This window comes from Symphalangus syndactylus, chromosome 3 (assembly GCF_028878055.3).
Source record: "Symphalangus syndactylus isolate Jambi chromosome 3, NHGRI_mSymSyn1-v2.1_pri, whole genome shotgun sequence".
In the NCBI taxonomy this organism is placed as follows: Eukaryota; Metazoa; Chordata; class Mammalia; order Primates; family Hylobatidae; genus Symphalangus; species Symphalangus syndactylus.
This window is the reverse complement of record NC_072425.2, coordinates 49,721,293-49,738,646: the sequence shown is the minus strand read 5'-3', so window position 1 is coordinate 49,738,646 and position 17,354 is coordinate 49,721,293. Positions and strand designations below refer to the sequence as shown.

At 49.0% G+C, this 17,354-nt stretch overlaps 1 protein-coding gene across 17 annotated transcripts in view; it reads left to right on the top strand.

Moving 5' to 3' along the window:
• The window catches only part of AOPEP (aminopeptidase O (putative)), a 395,241-nt gene that overhangs the window by 197,915 nt on the left and 179,972 nt on the right, over positions 1-17,354 (top strand). For 15 of the 17 annotated variants that reach the window (XR_008656596.2, XM_055271838.2, XM_055271836.2 and 12 more), the window contains 2 exons: positions 6,523-6,712; positions 10,966-11,072. The exons of the other annotated variants lie outside the window; for them this stretch is intronic. Coding sequence is in view for 14 of the 15 variants with exons in the window: in XM_055271838.2 (XP_055127813.1) it covers positions 6,523-6,712; positions 10,966-11,072 (297 nt within the window). In the remaining variant the exon portion in view is untranslated. The remainder of the gene's footprint in view (positions 1-6,522; positions 6,713-10,965; positions 11,073-17,354) is intronic. 17 annotated transcript variants of the gene reach the window in all.

Below are 17,354 nucleotides of genomic sequence, written 5' to 3'. Positions count from 1 at the left end.
CGCCCTCGTGCCTCTCTCCTCCCCAGTGTCGTCTGTGCTGTGCTTTGGAGCCTTTGTCCGGCCCCCATGAGCACCCACCTTGAACCTTGCTAGGATCCAGGTATCCATCCTTTACATCTCCATGTGACATGAAACCATAAGCCTCCTCTGAGAGCACTTAGAAGTTAAACCAGATCATAAAGCTGGAGCTCCTAGCCTTGGCATCGTTGTTTGCTTCCCTGACATAGCTGCCCACTTCCCTATAGTGTCACTGCCATGTCCCTAACCTCAATTTCTCTCTCCTTCATCTTGTTAGCTGCCCCCCCAGCTTGTCTTCTGCATCCTTCCCTTTGTTGCCTGTCTCCTATTTTCTCTGTCTCCCTCCTTTTGTTACCTGTATCTGCTACCCTCAGCCTGTTGGCCTCTTTGTAATGCGCTTCCTTTGTCTTGTTTTCTTCCCTCATCTATCTGCTTCCTTCATCTCCGTCTTTATTTCCCTCATCTGCTCCCCCAGCTCCTTTCTCTGCTTCTTGCCTTGTCTACTTCCCTCATCTTTTTATCTGTTTCCCCATCTCATTCTCTACGGCCCTAATTTTGTTACCTTCTTGCCTCCTGTAGCTCTTTGAGTTTGTGACCTGCTTTAAACCATCTCTACTTGAAAAGAATACCAGGCTTTAGCAAATATAGGTGAGAGGTGGAGACCAGGGAGAGGTAGACTCGTGTGTCTCCCTCCTGGGGACTGACCTAAGTACCTTTGTAAGGGCTTGTCTAACGCATACCCCTGTGACCCACTGGGGACTCCCAGCGTAGGACAGGGTTATGAGGAAGTAGGCATTGCTCTTCAGGGGCATCAACAGTGGAGTACTGATGCCCTCCTATGGCCTCTGTACCCTCATTTCCTACCTTCCTCTCACTAGGAAGAGGCCTGCTCACCTTGGGCCAGTTCTGGCTATGATGTAGATTGAGGGAACAGAGGTCTCAGGACATAGTTGATAGCTTCCCACTGGTGCCTCCTGAAGACAGAGCTCCTGGGAGAGTAATGAGCATGAAGCCCATGGGCTTGAGCTGGCACAGAGGGACGGTAGCCCAGAAGCCACAGGTCTAAACCCAGTGACACTGGGCAGAGTGGGTCAGAGTGAGGCTTTAAGAGTCCAGACTGTGTGAGCTCCAGTCCTGGCTCTATTGCTTGCCAGCTGTGTGACCTTGGGCTAGTCAGTCTGCCTCTCTGTACCCCACTTTCCTCATGTGTAAAATGAGATAATAAAATCGAATAATAGTAACATCCTGAGGTTGTGGGGTAGAGCAATGATTTGGCATGTATAAAATACAGCGCCTGGCACGTAGCAAACACTGAGCAGTCAGTCTTCAGAAGGAGAAGATGTTTGGGTACAAGAATAAGGAATGTGGCCCTGGGGCTTTCCTCAGTCTCTCTGCTGTAGTCACATTTGAGTCAAAATTCATTTAGGCAAATGAGTGGATGTTTTACTGTTTTTTTTTATTTTAATTTTTTTGTTGTTGTTGTTGAGTCAGAGTCTCGTACTGTCACCTGGGCTGGAGTGCAATGGCGCAATCTCGACTCACTGTAACCTCCGCCTCCCAGGTTCAAGCCATTCTCTTGCTTCAGCCTCCTAGTAGCTGGGATTACAGGCACCTGCCACCACACCCGGCTAATTTTTTATATTTTTAGTACAGACAGGGTTTCACTATGTTGGCCAGGCTGGTCTTGAACTCCTGACCTTGTGATCTGCCCACATCGGCCTCCCAAAGTTTTTCAGAATTTTTAAGAAAACACTTCTACTAACCTTAAGCCTTTCTTTCAAGCCCAGATCCCCTTACACATTGATCAGACGTAGCAAGTTTCCTTCAAGTTTTTGGAACTGGTTTCCACTTTAGGCTACTGAAGGTCCCATATCCCCAGAAGACTATCCCATCATCTCCTCAGCCTCCCGTTTAAAGATACACACTGCAGTCGGGTGGGTGCCAGATGAGGAAAGCGGAAGATGCCGATTCCTTCCCACGCAGTCTCAGGGCCAGAGGGAAGGAGGGTCCCGCCATGCTGTCTGGGCCACCCCCCAACTTTGGCTTCAGGACTACAGAAGCATCTCCTACATTAGGCTGCATCCAGGAGAGAGGGACTAAGGGATTTCGTTTAGAAGAAGGGGCAGGGGCTGAGGGTTCGGCTTGTAAATGTGTAGGTGAGAGTGTTGACATACATCACTTCACACCTGATGAAGGAAAGAGAAGACAGGCTATGAACCTAAGAGGGGCGGAGCGACAGTTTGTTTCCCTTTCAGATGGCCCCAGGCCACTACGAGTCTACGTTTCAGTTGTCCAGTTTAAATTAGCAAGTAATGAAGTCACACAAGCAGAAGCTGCTGCTGGTGATTATAAGACACTTAGAACTATGCTGCTGGACTTTAGAGGGTAAGGAGCCTGGCTCCCCCCTCTCTCGGGTCTTCCTTCGTCTCTATCATGGGATATTGGGCTGCACATGTTGAAATTGTGAAAAGCGTTGAATCCATAAGAAGTACCAGCTTGATAAATGTTAAGTCTGTATGATGCCATCGAAGGATCTGTGTGAAAAGTAAACTTGCGGCCAGGCGCAGTGACTCATGCCTGTAATCCTAGCATTTTTGGAGGCTGAGGCGGGCGGATCACCTGAGGTTGGGAGTTTGAGACGAGGCAGGCGGATCACCTGAGGTTGGGAGTTTGAGACCAGCCTGACCAATATGGAGAAACCCCATCTCTACTAAAAATACAAAATTACCCGAGTATGGTGGCGCATGCCTGTAATCCCAGCTACTCGGGAGGCTGAGGCTGGAGAATCGCTTGAACCTGGGAGGCTGAGGTTGTGGTGAGCTGAGACCGTGCCATTGCACTCCAGCCTGGGCAACAAGAGTGAAACTCCGTCTCAGAAAAAATGTAAACTTGCTCTCCGTGAGGGGAATTGGGGTCTGCTCCTGTAAAATGGGAGGGGTGGCCTGGGGGCTCTTCTTGTCCATAATGGCAAGCAATTTCCTGTCCTCTGGGTTCCTTCCACCCCTGCAGCCTGCTGGAAACTGCTGTGGCAGCAGCATCTAGTGGTGCTGGGTCACTCCATCCACAGCAAGATGGGCCATGCTGGTCAGGGCTCCACGGAAAAAGCACAAATAAATCAAACACCAGCTCCTACTTAAGATCTGATGAAATTCTCCATTTCCGCTCCAAATTGAATTCCTCCCGAAGGATGGGAGCAGCTCCTGGGAGTAATGAAGGCACTCCTTCCTCCTCTTCTAGAAACATGTTTTAGATTAACAGATGCAGCCTTCCAATCTGGGTGGGTAGGTAGTGTTCAGGAACAGCCCTGAGAAAGTGTTTTCAGACCAGACATAGTATTTTTAATCTCGAGGAGCAAGGCAGCAGACATGCAATACGCTTGGCCTCTGCAGAGGAGGCAGCCCTAGAGGTGGTCTCCTGGGGAAGAATGACAACACGGGAGTGTGGCTGCAAGCCACCCCTGCCTGCCACCTCCTTCTCCTCCACCACTTGGAGCCAAAAAGAATTTATGGCGGGGAATAGAAGCAAGAGGGCTTGTGCTTTTTGAGATTTGAAATATCACTTTCCTGCCCATCTCTTATTTGGGAAAAATAATCAACTCTGTGTTTAAAAAAAAAAAAGACATGAAAGAAACGTTTTTAGGATGAAGATGTCATTGAAGTGATTATCTTCCATTCTCTGTAATGGTGATGAATCGACAGTCTGGCATTTGTAGAGGCAGTTGACGCAGACCCTTTCGGGGGGAAAAAAAACCAGTTTTCCAGTGAGCCTTGTCAGGGGGAAGACTGATCGCCGGCAGGCCGGCTCGGACCATGAGCACAGTTCCAGGAATGCAGGGATGAGGAGGAGCCGGGCTGGGCCAGTGAGTCCAGGCTGAGGTAGGAGTGCAGTGTCTACAGGTCCGTTCTGTTTTGAGGGTGGACGTGAGGTAGATTATCTGTTGGGAAAGAAACACTTAATATTATTCCTTGAAGCGAGCTAAAGAGAACTACTTTTCTTCACTCACCGTTGATGATGTTAAGATGTTAAATCTACTTAACATGAGACATTCAGACATTTAGGGTCCAAGGGAGGGAAGGAAATTCTCCTTGAAAGAATATTCTGTTGGTCCTTTTATGTCAGAATTTTGTTAACAGCCTTTGAGAAAGGTTATCAAAACCTTACTCCATGTTTTTGGTTTAGTTTTAAAAAGAAGCCTTTTCCTTCATAGGGAAATAGCCCCAGAGTATCCAAAAAGTCAAACCCAACCTTAGAGGGCCAAACGGGCCCCGGAGGCTTTCGATTCAGGTTCCCAGCTGGAAAATTGCTTTTCAGGGAGAAGGTCGTGTTTTCCTCAGATAGTGCAGTCATTTATATAGTTAAACGCCCTTCCTTCTGAGTCCGGAGGATGTTCAGGCTTGGCCTCCCTTAGAGGACAGTAGGAAGTACATTTACCCCCGACTCAGAAGAAAGGATTGAAGATGGGAAGGGGAAATTTAGGTGGAATTCTGGCAACCCTGGGGCCTGTCCCAAGCCCAACAAGATGGACTGAGGCCAGGGTGGTGTCTCCAGAACATTGAAGGGTGGGGAGGGAAGTGTGGTGCAAACAAGGACTGCTCAAGGGGAAAAAATGAAAGGGTGGGAGAAAGAAGCGCCCCCCCCCCGCCCACCCCACGGCTGCTATTGTGCATTCCTTCAGGCCCTTGCAGACTTTTATATTTGCATAAATGGGCCCTGGTGAGGCTTCCACACTGGGACAGAAGAGCAGGCAGGTCACCGGACAGTGGAGGCTTTTTCTTCATGAATAGTCTTAGAGCGATTTTGCAGTCATCCGCTCGTGGAAGCTTCCTGGCTGGAGTCTGCCCTCCAGTCTCTGTAAGGACGTGCACGTCTGTCTCTCTGGCTGCAGACCCTGCCCACGCAGGCTTGCCCTCCAGCCTGTTTATAAGGCCTGAAGTTACTTCTGTTTTGTTTTAGCCCAAAGGGTGAACTGCTGCCAGCAGTATGTCTGGAATGTTATTTACTTGGTACATTTCTGTGGCTTTTCTTTGTAGCATTGCACATGCCAGAGCCATTTACTTGAAAATGCCAGGTTGCACAGTTTGTCTTCTCAACGGGGTGACTTTCTCAGTTAGGGGAGTTTAGTTCCTGTGTCTCTCAGTTTCTTCCTTCCTTCCTTGTTTTTTTTTTCCCTGAGTTAGTGCTCTGAACAATACTGTTGGTGCCTGTTGCATCGCACCCCTTTATCCTGAGTGCCCCAACTCCACTTGTAATTTCTGGGGTTTCTGGTGTCTTCTTCAGAGTGCCTGGCAGATGCTTTTTCATTTGCATGCCTGCCCTGTTATTACTTCACATGAAAGCTGTCTGTTTTGGCAGACATGACTACCATGATTGCAGCTGAGCTCTCTGAGCTGAATGGGTGATGTTGTGTAAGGGAACTCGAGGTGGGGTTTTCTCTAATGGTGGCTGTGGGAGTGGAAGAAAAACCTGCGAGCAGTCTTGGCTTGTGCTGAGCCGACATGATAGCAAACAAATGACTTTTGAAGGGAGGAACCGGTGTGTACAGTTTCCTAATTTGGAAGGTTTCACAACTGTTTTTGTTCAACTGGTGGAGGAGAGATTTTTTAGGGGCAAATTCTTCATTAGGAAGACTGTAAACAAGTCCTGGAAAAAGGATAATTGCTGAAGGAGGAGGCATGGAAGGTATTTGACGGGCCTCTGTCGTCAGCTCCCCTTCTTCCCATTCCATCTGTGCAGTTTTAATGGTGGTATTTTGGGTTTTAACACAAGGTATGGAAAATGAGATTAGATAAATCTCCCTGTCTGGTGCCAGTCCTGGGGCCGTTTGCACACCTGGGTGGGATAACTCCCTGCCTTCTTTCTCTCAGCATAATTTTGTTCTGTCATGTGAGTCTATAAGCACTTGCAGATATGACAGAAAAGCTTGGCCTTACACGGTCTCGGCCTTTATTCGGGCCTCCTGGAAACCTCAGCCATCCCCGGCACCTGCGTGTTTGTTAACATCATAGCCAGCCCCCGTGCAGAATGGAACATTTTTTGCTCCATTCTTCTTGGCTTTTTCTGTCCTTCTGCATGACTTCTCAATTTGTCTGTAAGCTGCCCAGATTTTTGGCTGAAGGGTCTTCTTTGATCACTCTCCTGACAGCTTAGGCTTCACACTGTCACACCTGCTCTTCTTTTACAGTCCAGATTTCAGAGTAAATGCTTCCATTGCCTTGTAATTTTTGTTTTGAGTGTAAAACTTTGGTGCAGGCTACTTATTACAGGTAATAGCCGTTTGATGATGGAGAAAACTGCTTGGCAGAAACGGCCACCTGAACTACAGCCAGAAACATAAACTGCCACTTTATTTATGTCTGAAAGCATCTAAGCCTCAAGCCTATCAGTCATGATCTAGCATGCACATGATAATAACAGGCTCGCCAGGCTAGGAAAGCTGCCCCATGGGATGGCCATGAGGACAGGCTCTAACAAGACTCTGTGCATTTTCTCCCCCATTATCCACAGCCCACACATCGTGTTCCTCTCTCAGAGCATCTTGACAGGAGGGAGCCATCTCTGTGGGACCCGCCTCTGCCATGAAATCGCCCATGCCTGGTTTGGCCTAGCCATTGGGGCCCGAGACTGGACGGAGGAGTGGCTGAGTGAAGGATTCGCCACTCACTTGGAGGATGTGTTTTGGGCCGCAGCACAGCAGGTGGGTTAAAGTGACCCTAAGCATTTCACTACCCAGAGTCAAATTCCATTTCTGGTCATTTGCTCACCCAACAGCTATGGATTGAGGGCCTACTATGCACTAGACACAGATTTTGCTGGGGAGATGGCTGCATAAATAAGAGAGGGAAGCCACTGCTCCCCACAGGATTTACAATCTAGAGATGGGAGAGAGAGTAGACAAGTGAATCAGTAATAGGTCAAGTGTTGGAGTACTGTGAAGAGAAATGAGCCCCATAGAGGGGCAGTGGGTCCTATTTTAGAAGGTAGTAAGAGAAGGCCTCTCTGATAAGGAGATATTTGAGCACAGATGTGAAGAAAAGGTCATGCTATAGCATACTCAAGCACTTCTTTGTGGTTGTGATTGTGGTGACGTGTGTGTGTGCAGTGTATGTGTGTTTTAAAGAGATTAAAACATAAATCCAGAGTCCTCTCAGATGTCTGCTCACAAGTAATGAATGAAGAATGAAGCAGGGGTGGTATAGATTCGGGAATGGTGAGGACTGTGGCAAACTGACAGCTGCTACTCAGCTCTAACCAATTGTCATGGTGAAGGAAGGAGGGCTCAATATAACCTACACTATTAGTTTTTTAAGGTATTTATAATTCTGGACTTTTATGTGAAGTTTACTAATTTAAAAAATACCACACAAGACAAACATACCCAGAAGCCAGACCTGGTGCACACGCTCCCAGTTTGCAACCTCCACCTTAAAGCATTGGCCACCAGTTCTAATGAGGATAATAAGCAACTAAGCTGCTTCGTGCTTACTTTCAACTTCCTATTTTTGTTGTTGTTGTTGTTGTTGAGACGGAGTCTAGCTCTGTCGCCCAGGCTGGAGTGCAGTGGCACAATCTTGGCTCACTGCAACCTCAACCTCCTGGGTTCAAGTGATTCTTCTGCCTCAGCCTCCTGAGTAGCTGGGATGACAGGCAGATGTCACCACGCCCAGCTAATTTTTGTATTTTTAGTGGGGGGGGGGGGGGGTTCACCATATTGGCTAGTCTGGTCTCGAACTCCTGACCTCGTGATCTGTCAACCTCGGCCTCCCAAAGTGCTGGGATTATAGGTGTGAGCCACCACACCCAGCCTCAAGTTCTTAATGTTCGGGTCACCTTTTTTCCCCAGTCATCTCTGTCCCTTATACACTGGGCTATTTGGCATTTTCCAAAATTCCCAAGTTTGTGCATACCTGCATGATATTGTTCAAGGTCCTTTGTCTGTTGAAATCTTATTTATTTTTCACTAACCAGCTGGAGGTCACCTTCTCTAGATAGCCCAGACTGATTACCTGGCTCACAATTCAACACTACCCTCCTACACACTGTGGGTTCCCACAATACTTGGTGCTTACCTTTTTAAACTTATTTTATTTTTTCTTTTCCTTCTACTATGTCATTTCCTTATCCTCACACCTGGACTATGCCTGCTTTAAATTGGAGCTGAGTCTTGCTTTTCATACCCTGGCTGTGGACCCAGCAGTGTGCACATCAGTGTTCCCTGCCACATGGAGTCCTGTGAGGAGAGGCCACATGATAGATACAGAAAAGGCTCTGGGGTCTGAGTCAGACAGACTTCCAGTCCTGGCTCTGCCATTCGTCGGCTCTGTGAGTATAGGTAGGTTAGGTAGCCTCCCCAAGCCTCCATTTCCTCATTTGTAGAATGGATATAAGAATGCCAAAGCTTGCAGGGTGAATGGGATCAGGTGTGAATGAGCTTAGCACAGTGCCTGACACGTGGAGAATGTGCAAGAAATACCTGTTCCCTTCCTTTTTGTGTTTCCCTCCGTCTTACACGCAGGCACTCAGCAGGGGTTTAATATGAATGTGCTTCTATCACCATCTCTTCCCTGGAGTGCCTCCCTTCTGAGACTCTCAGATTTGCGCTGGTCCTGGCAATTGTGGTGCATTCCAGGCATCTGATCATGACACCTCCGGCTTTTATCTCCTGCATCCCCAAAGAGGTGCTCCTCCTTACCCTTCCCTTTGCCTAGACTTCTAGGAGGCCACTCCTTAGTCTGCTGGCTTGGTCCTGCCTCTTGATTGATAAGTTTGCATAGAGGAGTAAACACCAAATATTGTCAGAATTCTGAGGTAGGAGAGGACAGGTCTGGGTGGGCCTGGAAAGCCTTTGTGGAGGCGGTGGCTTCTGTTGTGAGCCTAAAGGGACAGCAGGAGCTGAGCTTTCTCTGTTGCTCTTTTCCCTTAACATGATAGGGGTCAGCCTCCTCATCATCCTTGGAGGTACGTGCAGTAACTCTTCGAGATGCGAAAACATGAACACCCCTGAGGCAAAATGGCCATTCTAGATTCCAGCACAAAATTTGAAACATTTCCAGAGCACGTCTGCCAGGCTGACCTCTCTCTTCAAGGGCGAGACTGGGCTGTTGCTAGCCCTGGCGAGTGCCTGCCTCAGACCGTCCAGTGAGTGGGGGAGCGCCCTGTGGGGCAGGGGTGGGTGTGCCACCTCCCAGGTACTCCTGGCCAGCAGGCCCCACCAGGGAGCAGGGCGTGAGGATACAGGGTGACAGGGGTCACCGGGGTCACTTTGCTGCCTGGGAGACTGTGCTCTGCAGCACTGAGCAGTAGAAAGCATGGCAGGGCCAGGGGTGGGGTGCGGGGGACATGTGAAATCCCAACAAGGAGATGGAGACCACCATCCACTCAGAGAGGCATCCGCAGGGATTTGTGAATCGAGTCAGTCGCAAGGTTGGATGGTGTAACTTGTCATCAACCTGGAGAAAGTCTAAATGCCTTCATGGACATATTAGTCTGCTTGGACTGCCATAATAAATACCAGAGACTGGGTGACTTAAACAACAGATGTTTATTCCTCACAGTTCTGGAGGCTGGAAGTCCAAGACCAAGGTGCCAGCAGGGTTGGTTTCTGGTGAGGCCTCTCACTCTTCCTGGCTTGCAGATGGCCACAAGCTGCTTTTTCTCTGCGTTCTCATATGGCCTTTCCTCTGTGCATGCAAAGAGAAAGAACGCTCTGTTGGATCTTCCTTTTCTTATAAGAACACCAGCCCTGTAGGATTAGGGCCCCACTCATGACTTACTTAACCTTAATGACCTCCTTGAAGGCCCTGTCTCCAAATACAGTCACACCAGGGTAAGGCCTTCAACACATATATTTTGCGGAGACACAATTTAGTCCATAACAGCAGGCACATGGGGTCTGAGGATCGTCTGGCCTCTGCCAGCTTCCCTGCGCCTCGCTCCCTCCCGGAATGGTAGTCTGCTCCGTGCCTGACCATATGCCTTGCCATTCTCTAAGCACATCACACACTTGCCTGGCCCGACGTGCCTTGCAAGTGCTTTCCCTCTTCCCGAAATCCCTCCTCCCCGGCCGACTCCTGCTTCCCTGAGGACCAGCGCTGTTACCACCACCTCCTCAGGAAGCCCTGGTGGGCAAGGGGGCATCTGGGTCCTCCCTTCACCTCTCCCGTCACCTGCTCTCCGATGTTAGTGTTCCTGCCCATCTCTCCCTCCCCTGGCTGCTCCCCCAGGCTCTGTCTGTAATGCCCCCATGGCCTAGCAGAGACTCAGTAAATACCTGTTGAACGAATTATCAGGAAAGTTGTATTTCCAGAAACACCCGTGGATAGATGTCTTCCCTGCCCAGTGGGTGCTCTGCTGCCCTCCCTCACAGAGGTCCGGGCCGTGTGGCCTAGTGAGCCCACCATGGGACGGCAGCTGGTTCTGACTCAGTAGGGCAGAGTGTGATGGCCCCCCCTCCCCTAGAGTGAGTCCAGGCAGCACTTCTAGTTATGTGCACACAGAATCATCTGGGTTGCATTAGCAGGCCCCGCTGGAAACAGTCCTTAACAAAATTGAGGGCTAGGGAAAATCGGAGGTGAACGGTGGGGCCTTCCCCATCCTGTGCAGAAAGACAAAGCAGGAAAAGAGGACAGATCAAAGTGGAAATGGCCCCAAGGGAAGCCCACTCTCTCCAGACCAGGTGTGTGTAGGTGGGATGGGTGGGTTCCAGAACAAGGCGACCTCCACCAAACAGCAGGCCCAGCTCCACTGCCAGCAGCACAAGCGAGCGTGCACGGTTGGTTTTTTGTTTTAGACACTAAGAGGCTCCAGTGGCCTTTAGGTTTCTGATGGAAGCAAGGTGAGAGCAGGGGCAGGCTATGTTGTCCCCCATTGAAACAAAATGAGCCATTGCACCAGGACCACAACAGTGACTGTGTTTTGTGCATGTGTGTCTGTGTGTCTGTGGCTGAGCAGCTGGACCCCCATGAGGCCCGGGAGCAGCAGGAGCTGAGGGCTTGTCTGCGCTGGCGTCGCCTCCAGGACGAGATGCAGTGCTCCCCCGAGGAGATGCAGGTGTTAAGGTAAAGCTGCATTGTGATCCACAGCCCTCTCATTCCCCTCCTTCTTTCCTTCAAGACACCTCCCTGCCAACTGATGACATCTGCTGTGTTTCCTTTTTAAATTAAGTTGGGGTGGGCTCCTCGTCCCCCCAGATGTGATGGTTATGTTCTAAGTCTTTCAGGGTGTGCATTTCGATTTGCCTTCCGACATTTTCCTGGTGACTGTTTAGGAAAAAACTAGCATGAGGCCATTTCCGAGGGTCAGATCCTCCGTTTGAAGTTCTAATAGTCACTTTATGTGGTGGCTGCGGACGTGGCGAGGGTTGGGGTTTGGCAGCCTGGCAGACAGTAACCCTATAAAGCCAAAGGGGAAAAAAATCTTTAGGAAAATATTGATTCCTAAGTGTTTAGTAGTCACAGATGTGTGTGTCAATGGGCCCTTTTGTTTCCACTGTAGCCCAGCAGGAAGCCTCTGCTGCTCCCCTGTGCAAAAGGAGTCCACGGCCAGCTCCTGAGTTTTGTTTGTAGACTGTGGCTTGTGGCATGTGCAGGATTATTTCATGCCATTTTTCCACGTTTGTCCCTCTCTGCTTTGCTCCTTTTCTTTGTGACATGCTTATCTGAAACCTGGTACCTAGGCTCCCGGAGCACTGCAGTTGCTATGGCAACAGAAGCTTCCATCGCACCCCGCCCCCCCCAACTAGAGTCAGATGTTTGTAATCTGCCATTAAACAGGTGGGGAGGGATGGCCATCCAGGAACTGCTCCTCTCCTTGCCCATTCTTCTCTACCTTCCCAGGCAGAGGCCTGCCTTGGACGGTTCTGCCGTTGTGGTTTGTTTTTAAATGAACACCCCCACTTCGCCTGACTGTGACTGAAGCCTAAGGCAAATGCACCCCAGGGAGGGAGCTGGCTGGGACTTTTGTGCAGCACTGCAGAACGTCGGGGTGTGGCAAGCTGCACCCTTCCCACAGCAAAGTTCCCTGCGCTTGCACGCTAAGGTGGCCTCCCAAGTTGACTCATCCATTGTTTCGGAAAGGCAGATCTAGCGGAGGGAAGTGGAGCGGGCCAGGAGCCAGGAGACCTGTGTTCCCACCCCAAAGCCACTGTTCCAGCACCTGTTCTCTCGGCCAATGCTGATTGAGCCAGGCAGGACAGCTACTCCTATGGCCAAAGTGAACATGGCCCCTGCTCTCACAGAGCTTCCACTTAGCAGGGACGTGGCTACAGGTACTGGCTGGTCACAGGTGGTGTGCAGCACTGTGAGCAGACTGCTCGGTGATGTCCATACTAACTGGAGGGAGGCACATAAGGAGGTGGGGAATTTCTCTTTGAAAATGAGCTGCCTTGTACATAGCCTGGCTGAGGTGGGAAAGGCCTTCATGTGCCTTAGGGACAGAAAGAGGGGCAGTGTGGCTGGAAAAGGGACTGAGGGCAGGGGCCAAGAGAGGCAGGCAGGAGCCAGGACACACAAGCCTTTCTCCAAGTTCTTCAGAAGCTGCTCCAGGACCTTCAGCAGGAAGGTGGGATGATTTGCTCAGTGTTTGGACAGTGCTGCTCTGCTGCTGTGTGGAGAGCACCACAGGCAGCTGACGGAAAGCCAGGAGAATGGTTGCAGCCTTGCAGTAGTCCATGCAAGAGGCCCTGGAGTGCCAGTGACAGATGCAAGACGCAGACCTATTTGAAATGTGTTTTGGCCGTGGAACGGGCAGGTCTTTGATTGATTGAATGTGGAGAAGAGAAAAATGAGTGTACCCAGAATGACTTTGAGGTTTTTGATTTGGACAGCTGGATAGATGGTGATCCCATTTGTGTGATGATAAAGACATGGGGAGGAGCTTGGAAGGAAAATGAAGTTTCCAGCTTTGCAATGTGTTAAGTTTGTGATGATCAGTAGATATTCAATATTATGAACTTTGGAGACTGCAATTCAGGAGCTCACTGGAGAGACTGGAACATTCAGCCTATAAAACCCTTTAAATCTTGAACATAGTGAAATCCTCAGGGAAAGAGGAAAGTGAGAGAAGAGGTCAGGAGGAAGAGGGGGAGCCAACAGAGGATTCTGGGGAAACCATTATGTGTTTCCCCAGAGAAAACCAGGGCACCAGGGGCCATGGAGCCAGAAAAGAAGCTGAGGCAAGCAGGTGGGAGTGGCTGATGTTGGAAGCTGCCTGGGGGATGAAGAGGGGTGAAAGAGAGAGAAGCAGGACTACATGGGTGGTGGAGAGGAAAGTCAGGCTGAAGTGGACAGGAGCATGGACGGGAAGTCAGGAAGCAGGGCTGGTGACTGTAGGCTCTGTGAGAGGGGGTGTGCTGGCCCAGGAAGCAGGACTGGGAAGGTAGCAGAGGAACATGAGGGCCAGAGAGGTTTGCTTTCAGGTAGGGCCCCTAGGAGCATGCTTACCTGCGAGCTGCCTCACTGTGCAAATCCCTTCACCTATTAAAGGCTGAGTCCCTCCACCTAAGAGGTCATTTCCATTACGTCTCTAAATCCGTTTGATCCCTTTGGTTCTGCATAACCATAGTCCTTCAGTGGGGTAGGGGCATCACAATGAATGTGAGTTTTGATGAACTGTGTTTCCAACTTGTAAGCAAGTTAGACTGCACCCTGGGAAGTCAGTTCACACATGAGGAGGGCCTCATCTCTTGCTTCCCTGGAGCCTGAGTCAACCCAGCTTCTGATGGCCAAGATCTTTTCCTTGTGTGTGGAGTTGGGAGAACAATCTAGTATTTTTAGACCTTTGTGCTAGACAGCTTTTTATGGCATTTGCTTTTCTTTGTCTTAGTATTCAGAAATTTCGTTTGCCTAAATTTAGGCTAACCATGAATTGACTGCATTTGAAAGGTTTATTGCACATCAATAAGGAAAATATTGTTATCAGATGTACTTACAATGAGGAGGAAATTTTTCTGAACCTGCCCTGAATTGTATAGTCTAGGTTTCGTTTACTCCCATCCCCTAGAATTCTCCCTTAAATGGACCCAGAGAACCTGGAAATTATTGAAAGTAAAAAGAAGAACCAGACTTGTAAAAATTTGTTCTCAGATTTTGTTTTCAATGAGACCTTGGGAAAGAAGTCCCTTAAAAACAGAGATATGCTATCTTGTTCTTTCTTTCAAGATGCCCTATGGTCTTGAAATGATGGGCCAGAACAACGTAAAAATCTGGCTTTATGTCTTGATAGGTTTCCACATGTTGGCGGACACAGTGGAAGCTCCTCTTGAGATCTTTGCCACACTGTTCAACATGTTTGACCACTCTCTCCTAAAAACGCTTTCTTCTTAAAGCACTTTCTCCTCCTGGCTTCTGTGTGTCTTACTCTCCTTGAGTTCCCTCTGCCTCAGTGGCCAGTCCTTCCTCACCTCTCTTGCTGGCAGGTTAACAGTCTCCACTTCAATAGCCCAAGGCTCAGAAAGACTGAGTAACCCGTCTAAGCTCCTCTAGCTGATAAAGAACCAAGGCTCAGAAAGACTGAATAACGTGTCTAACCTCCTCTAGCTGAGAAAGAAGAGAACGGGGATTTAAACCCAGGGACGGAAACTCTTCTTGGTTCCCTATACCATATTCCTGTCTTCAGGGAACTGAGAGAGCATTTAGTTGCATTAAAACAAAAACAAAACAAACAAACAAAAAATCCTGCAGGTATCTTGGGCTCTGGAAGGACATACAGGTCAGGGTGAAAAGTATGCTTGGTCCAAACATCTTTTTTCTTTTAACACATGAAGTATGTGTCTTATTATTTTAAAAGACATTGAGAAAAAGGAACATTCAACATTCTCTTGGTTATAGATACTGGAGTATTAACAAAGTGAGAAGAGAAAAACTAAAATTTTGTTTGGCTCTGACTTATTAGTTTTAGTAATTTATAAGAACAGCTTTCCATTTGTGCCTTCCATACATCCACTGAGTTGTGAGGTCTCATCAAATGTTTCTCTTTTTCTTGTCTTTCTTTTTTTTTTTTTTTTTTTTTTGAGACAGAGTCTTGCTCTGTCACCCAGGCTGGAGTGCAGTGGCATCAGCTCTGCTCACTGCAACCTCTGCCTCCTGGATTCAAGTGATTCTCCCACCTCAGCCTCCCAAGTAGCTGGGACTATAGGCATGTGCCACCATGCCCAGCTAATTTTTGTATTTTTAGTAGAGACAGGGTTTCACCATGTTGGCCAGGCTGGTCTCGAACTCCTGACCTCAAGTGATCTGCCTGCCTCAGCTTCCCACAGTGCTGGGATTATAGGCGTGAACCACTGCGCCCGGCCCAGATGCTTCTTAGATTGACTTTGCTGTGTTTCCTTTGCATCAGATGTGTCTGAGATTGACTTCCTTGTAAGTCATTCATTACAGGTTTCTTGTGTTTTCCTAGCCTTCTCAGCCTTCATTGGCTGGAGAGCCTGTAATGTGGCTACAGGCTTCTGAGGCAAGACGATTTGCTCAGTTTCAAAATGTTAGGGGTCACATGCCATTTTTCATTTGTTTTTTTTGTTGTTGTTTTTTTTTTGTGAGACAGAGTCTCGCTCTGTCGCCCAGGCTGGAGTGCAGTGGCATGGTGTCGGTTCACTGCAACCTCCGCCTCCCGGGTTCACGCCATTCTCCTGCCTCAGCCTCCCGAGTAGCTGGGACTAGGCGCCGGCTAACACGCCCAGCTAATTTTTTGTATTTTTAGTAGAGGCGGGGTTTCACCGTGTTAGCCAGGATGGTCTTGATCTCCTGACCTCGTGATCCGCCCGCCTTGGCCTCCCAAAGTGCTGGGATTACAGGCTTGAGCCACCGCGCCCGGCCTTCATTTGTTAATTATTGAAGATGTCTTTCCCACACATAAGACCCCAAGGACTCTCCCAGACTCTTCATCTCCTCTCTGGCCCTGGGCAGAACTCTTCCCCAGGCAAAGTCTGATTTCAGTGCTCCTTTCTGTCCTGCCACTGCTCAGCTCTCTCCTATTGTCCATCCTCTGCCTACAAGGTCCCCTCCTGACCCGTGCAGCGATGGCGGCTCTTGCCCGAGATGCATGAGAACTTCCGAAAGGCTCGCCATGCCTCCTGTCTCCAGGGTGCAGCTGGATTCCGGCAGCTTCTGCCTAAGTGCTTTCAGTTAGCACACTCTGACAGGCCCCAGAGATGGAAGAGCTAAGGTAGCAGGGTCAGAAGAAATCTTTTGTTTTTTATTGTTTGTGATTTATTATGACTTCCCTTTTTTTCTGGATTCATTGTTAAAGTCAAGCTCCTGCTGAGAAAAACATTAAAATGTATCGCTTTAAGGAGGTGCTGACAGGCAGGAGTCTATGGAACTCTTAATCTTAGCTGCTGCCTCCACTTTGATACAATGCTAGATAAATGCGAGAATCTTTCCCTAACCTTCCTCCTGAATGCCTCATCCCTTGATCACAAAAGCATCCCTTAATAATAGGGGGAAAACCCCAAGTATGTAACCCTATCCATAGCCAAAATAAAGTCTGCATGCCGCAAGTGTTGTGAATTTGTATGATGCCTACTGTACATTCCACTTAAAATAGGAAGCCTTTTTTTATTTTTATTTTTATTTTTTATTTTTTGAGACGGACTGTAGCTCTATCGCCCAGGCTGGAGCGCAGTGGCCCGATCTCGGCTCACCGCAAGCTCCGCCTCCCTGGTTCTCGCCATTCTCCTGCCTCAGCCTCCCGAGTAGCTGGGACTACAGAGGCCCGCCACCACGCCCGGCTAATTTTCTGTATTTTTAGTGGAGACGGGGTTTCACCATGTTAGCCAGGATGGTCTCGATCTCCTGACCTCGTGATCCACCCGCCTGGGCCTCTGAAAGTTCTGGGATTATAGGCGTGAGCCACCGCGCCTGGCAGGAAGACTTTTTTGTTTTTATTAAGTCTTCTGTGTGTAAACCTTCTGTATATACTTGAAGTTTTCACCTCTAAAATTTTGCTCAAAATTTTATTTCTAATCCCCAAAGAACACAGCAGCCTTTTCCACTCGCATGTGGGGACACATGTGTTCGCAGCGACACCAGCCTACCTCGTGGGAAAGCTCTCCTCCTTGGAGCGTCCCTGAGTGCAGTCATATACTCGCTTGCAGCACCCGGGTTCACCTTCCTCTGCTGCTCCTCTCTCTCGAGATTGGAAGCCTCTAGCATGGGCCAAGAATAAATCCTTTTACTCTTCCTGGGTCAGCTCCCTTCTCCCAGGCCTTCAGTGTTTATTCCAGACCTTCCTGTTCCCCCTGCCTTCTCTTGCCTCCTGCTCTGCTGGGAAAACTGAGGCCATTAGCCATGTTCTTCTTTTGATTCTGTAAACACAGCTACATCCGTATCTACCCCGACCTCTCA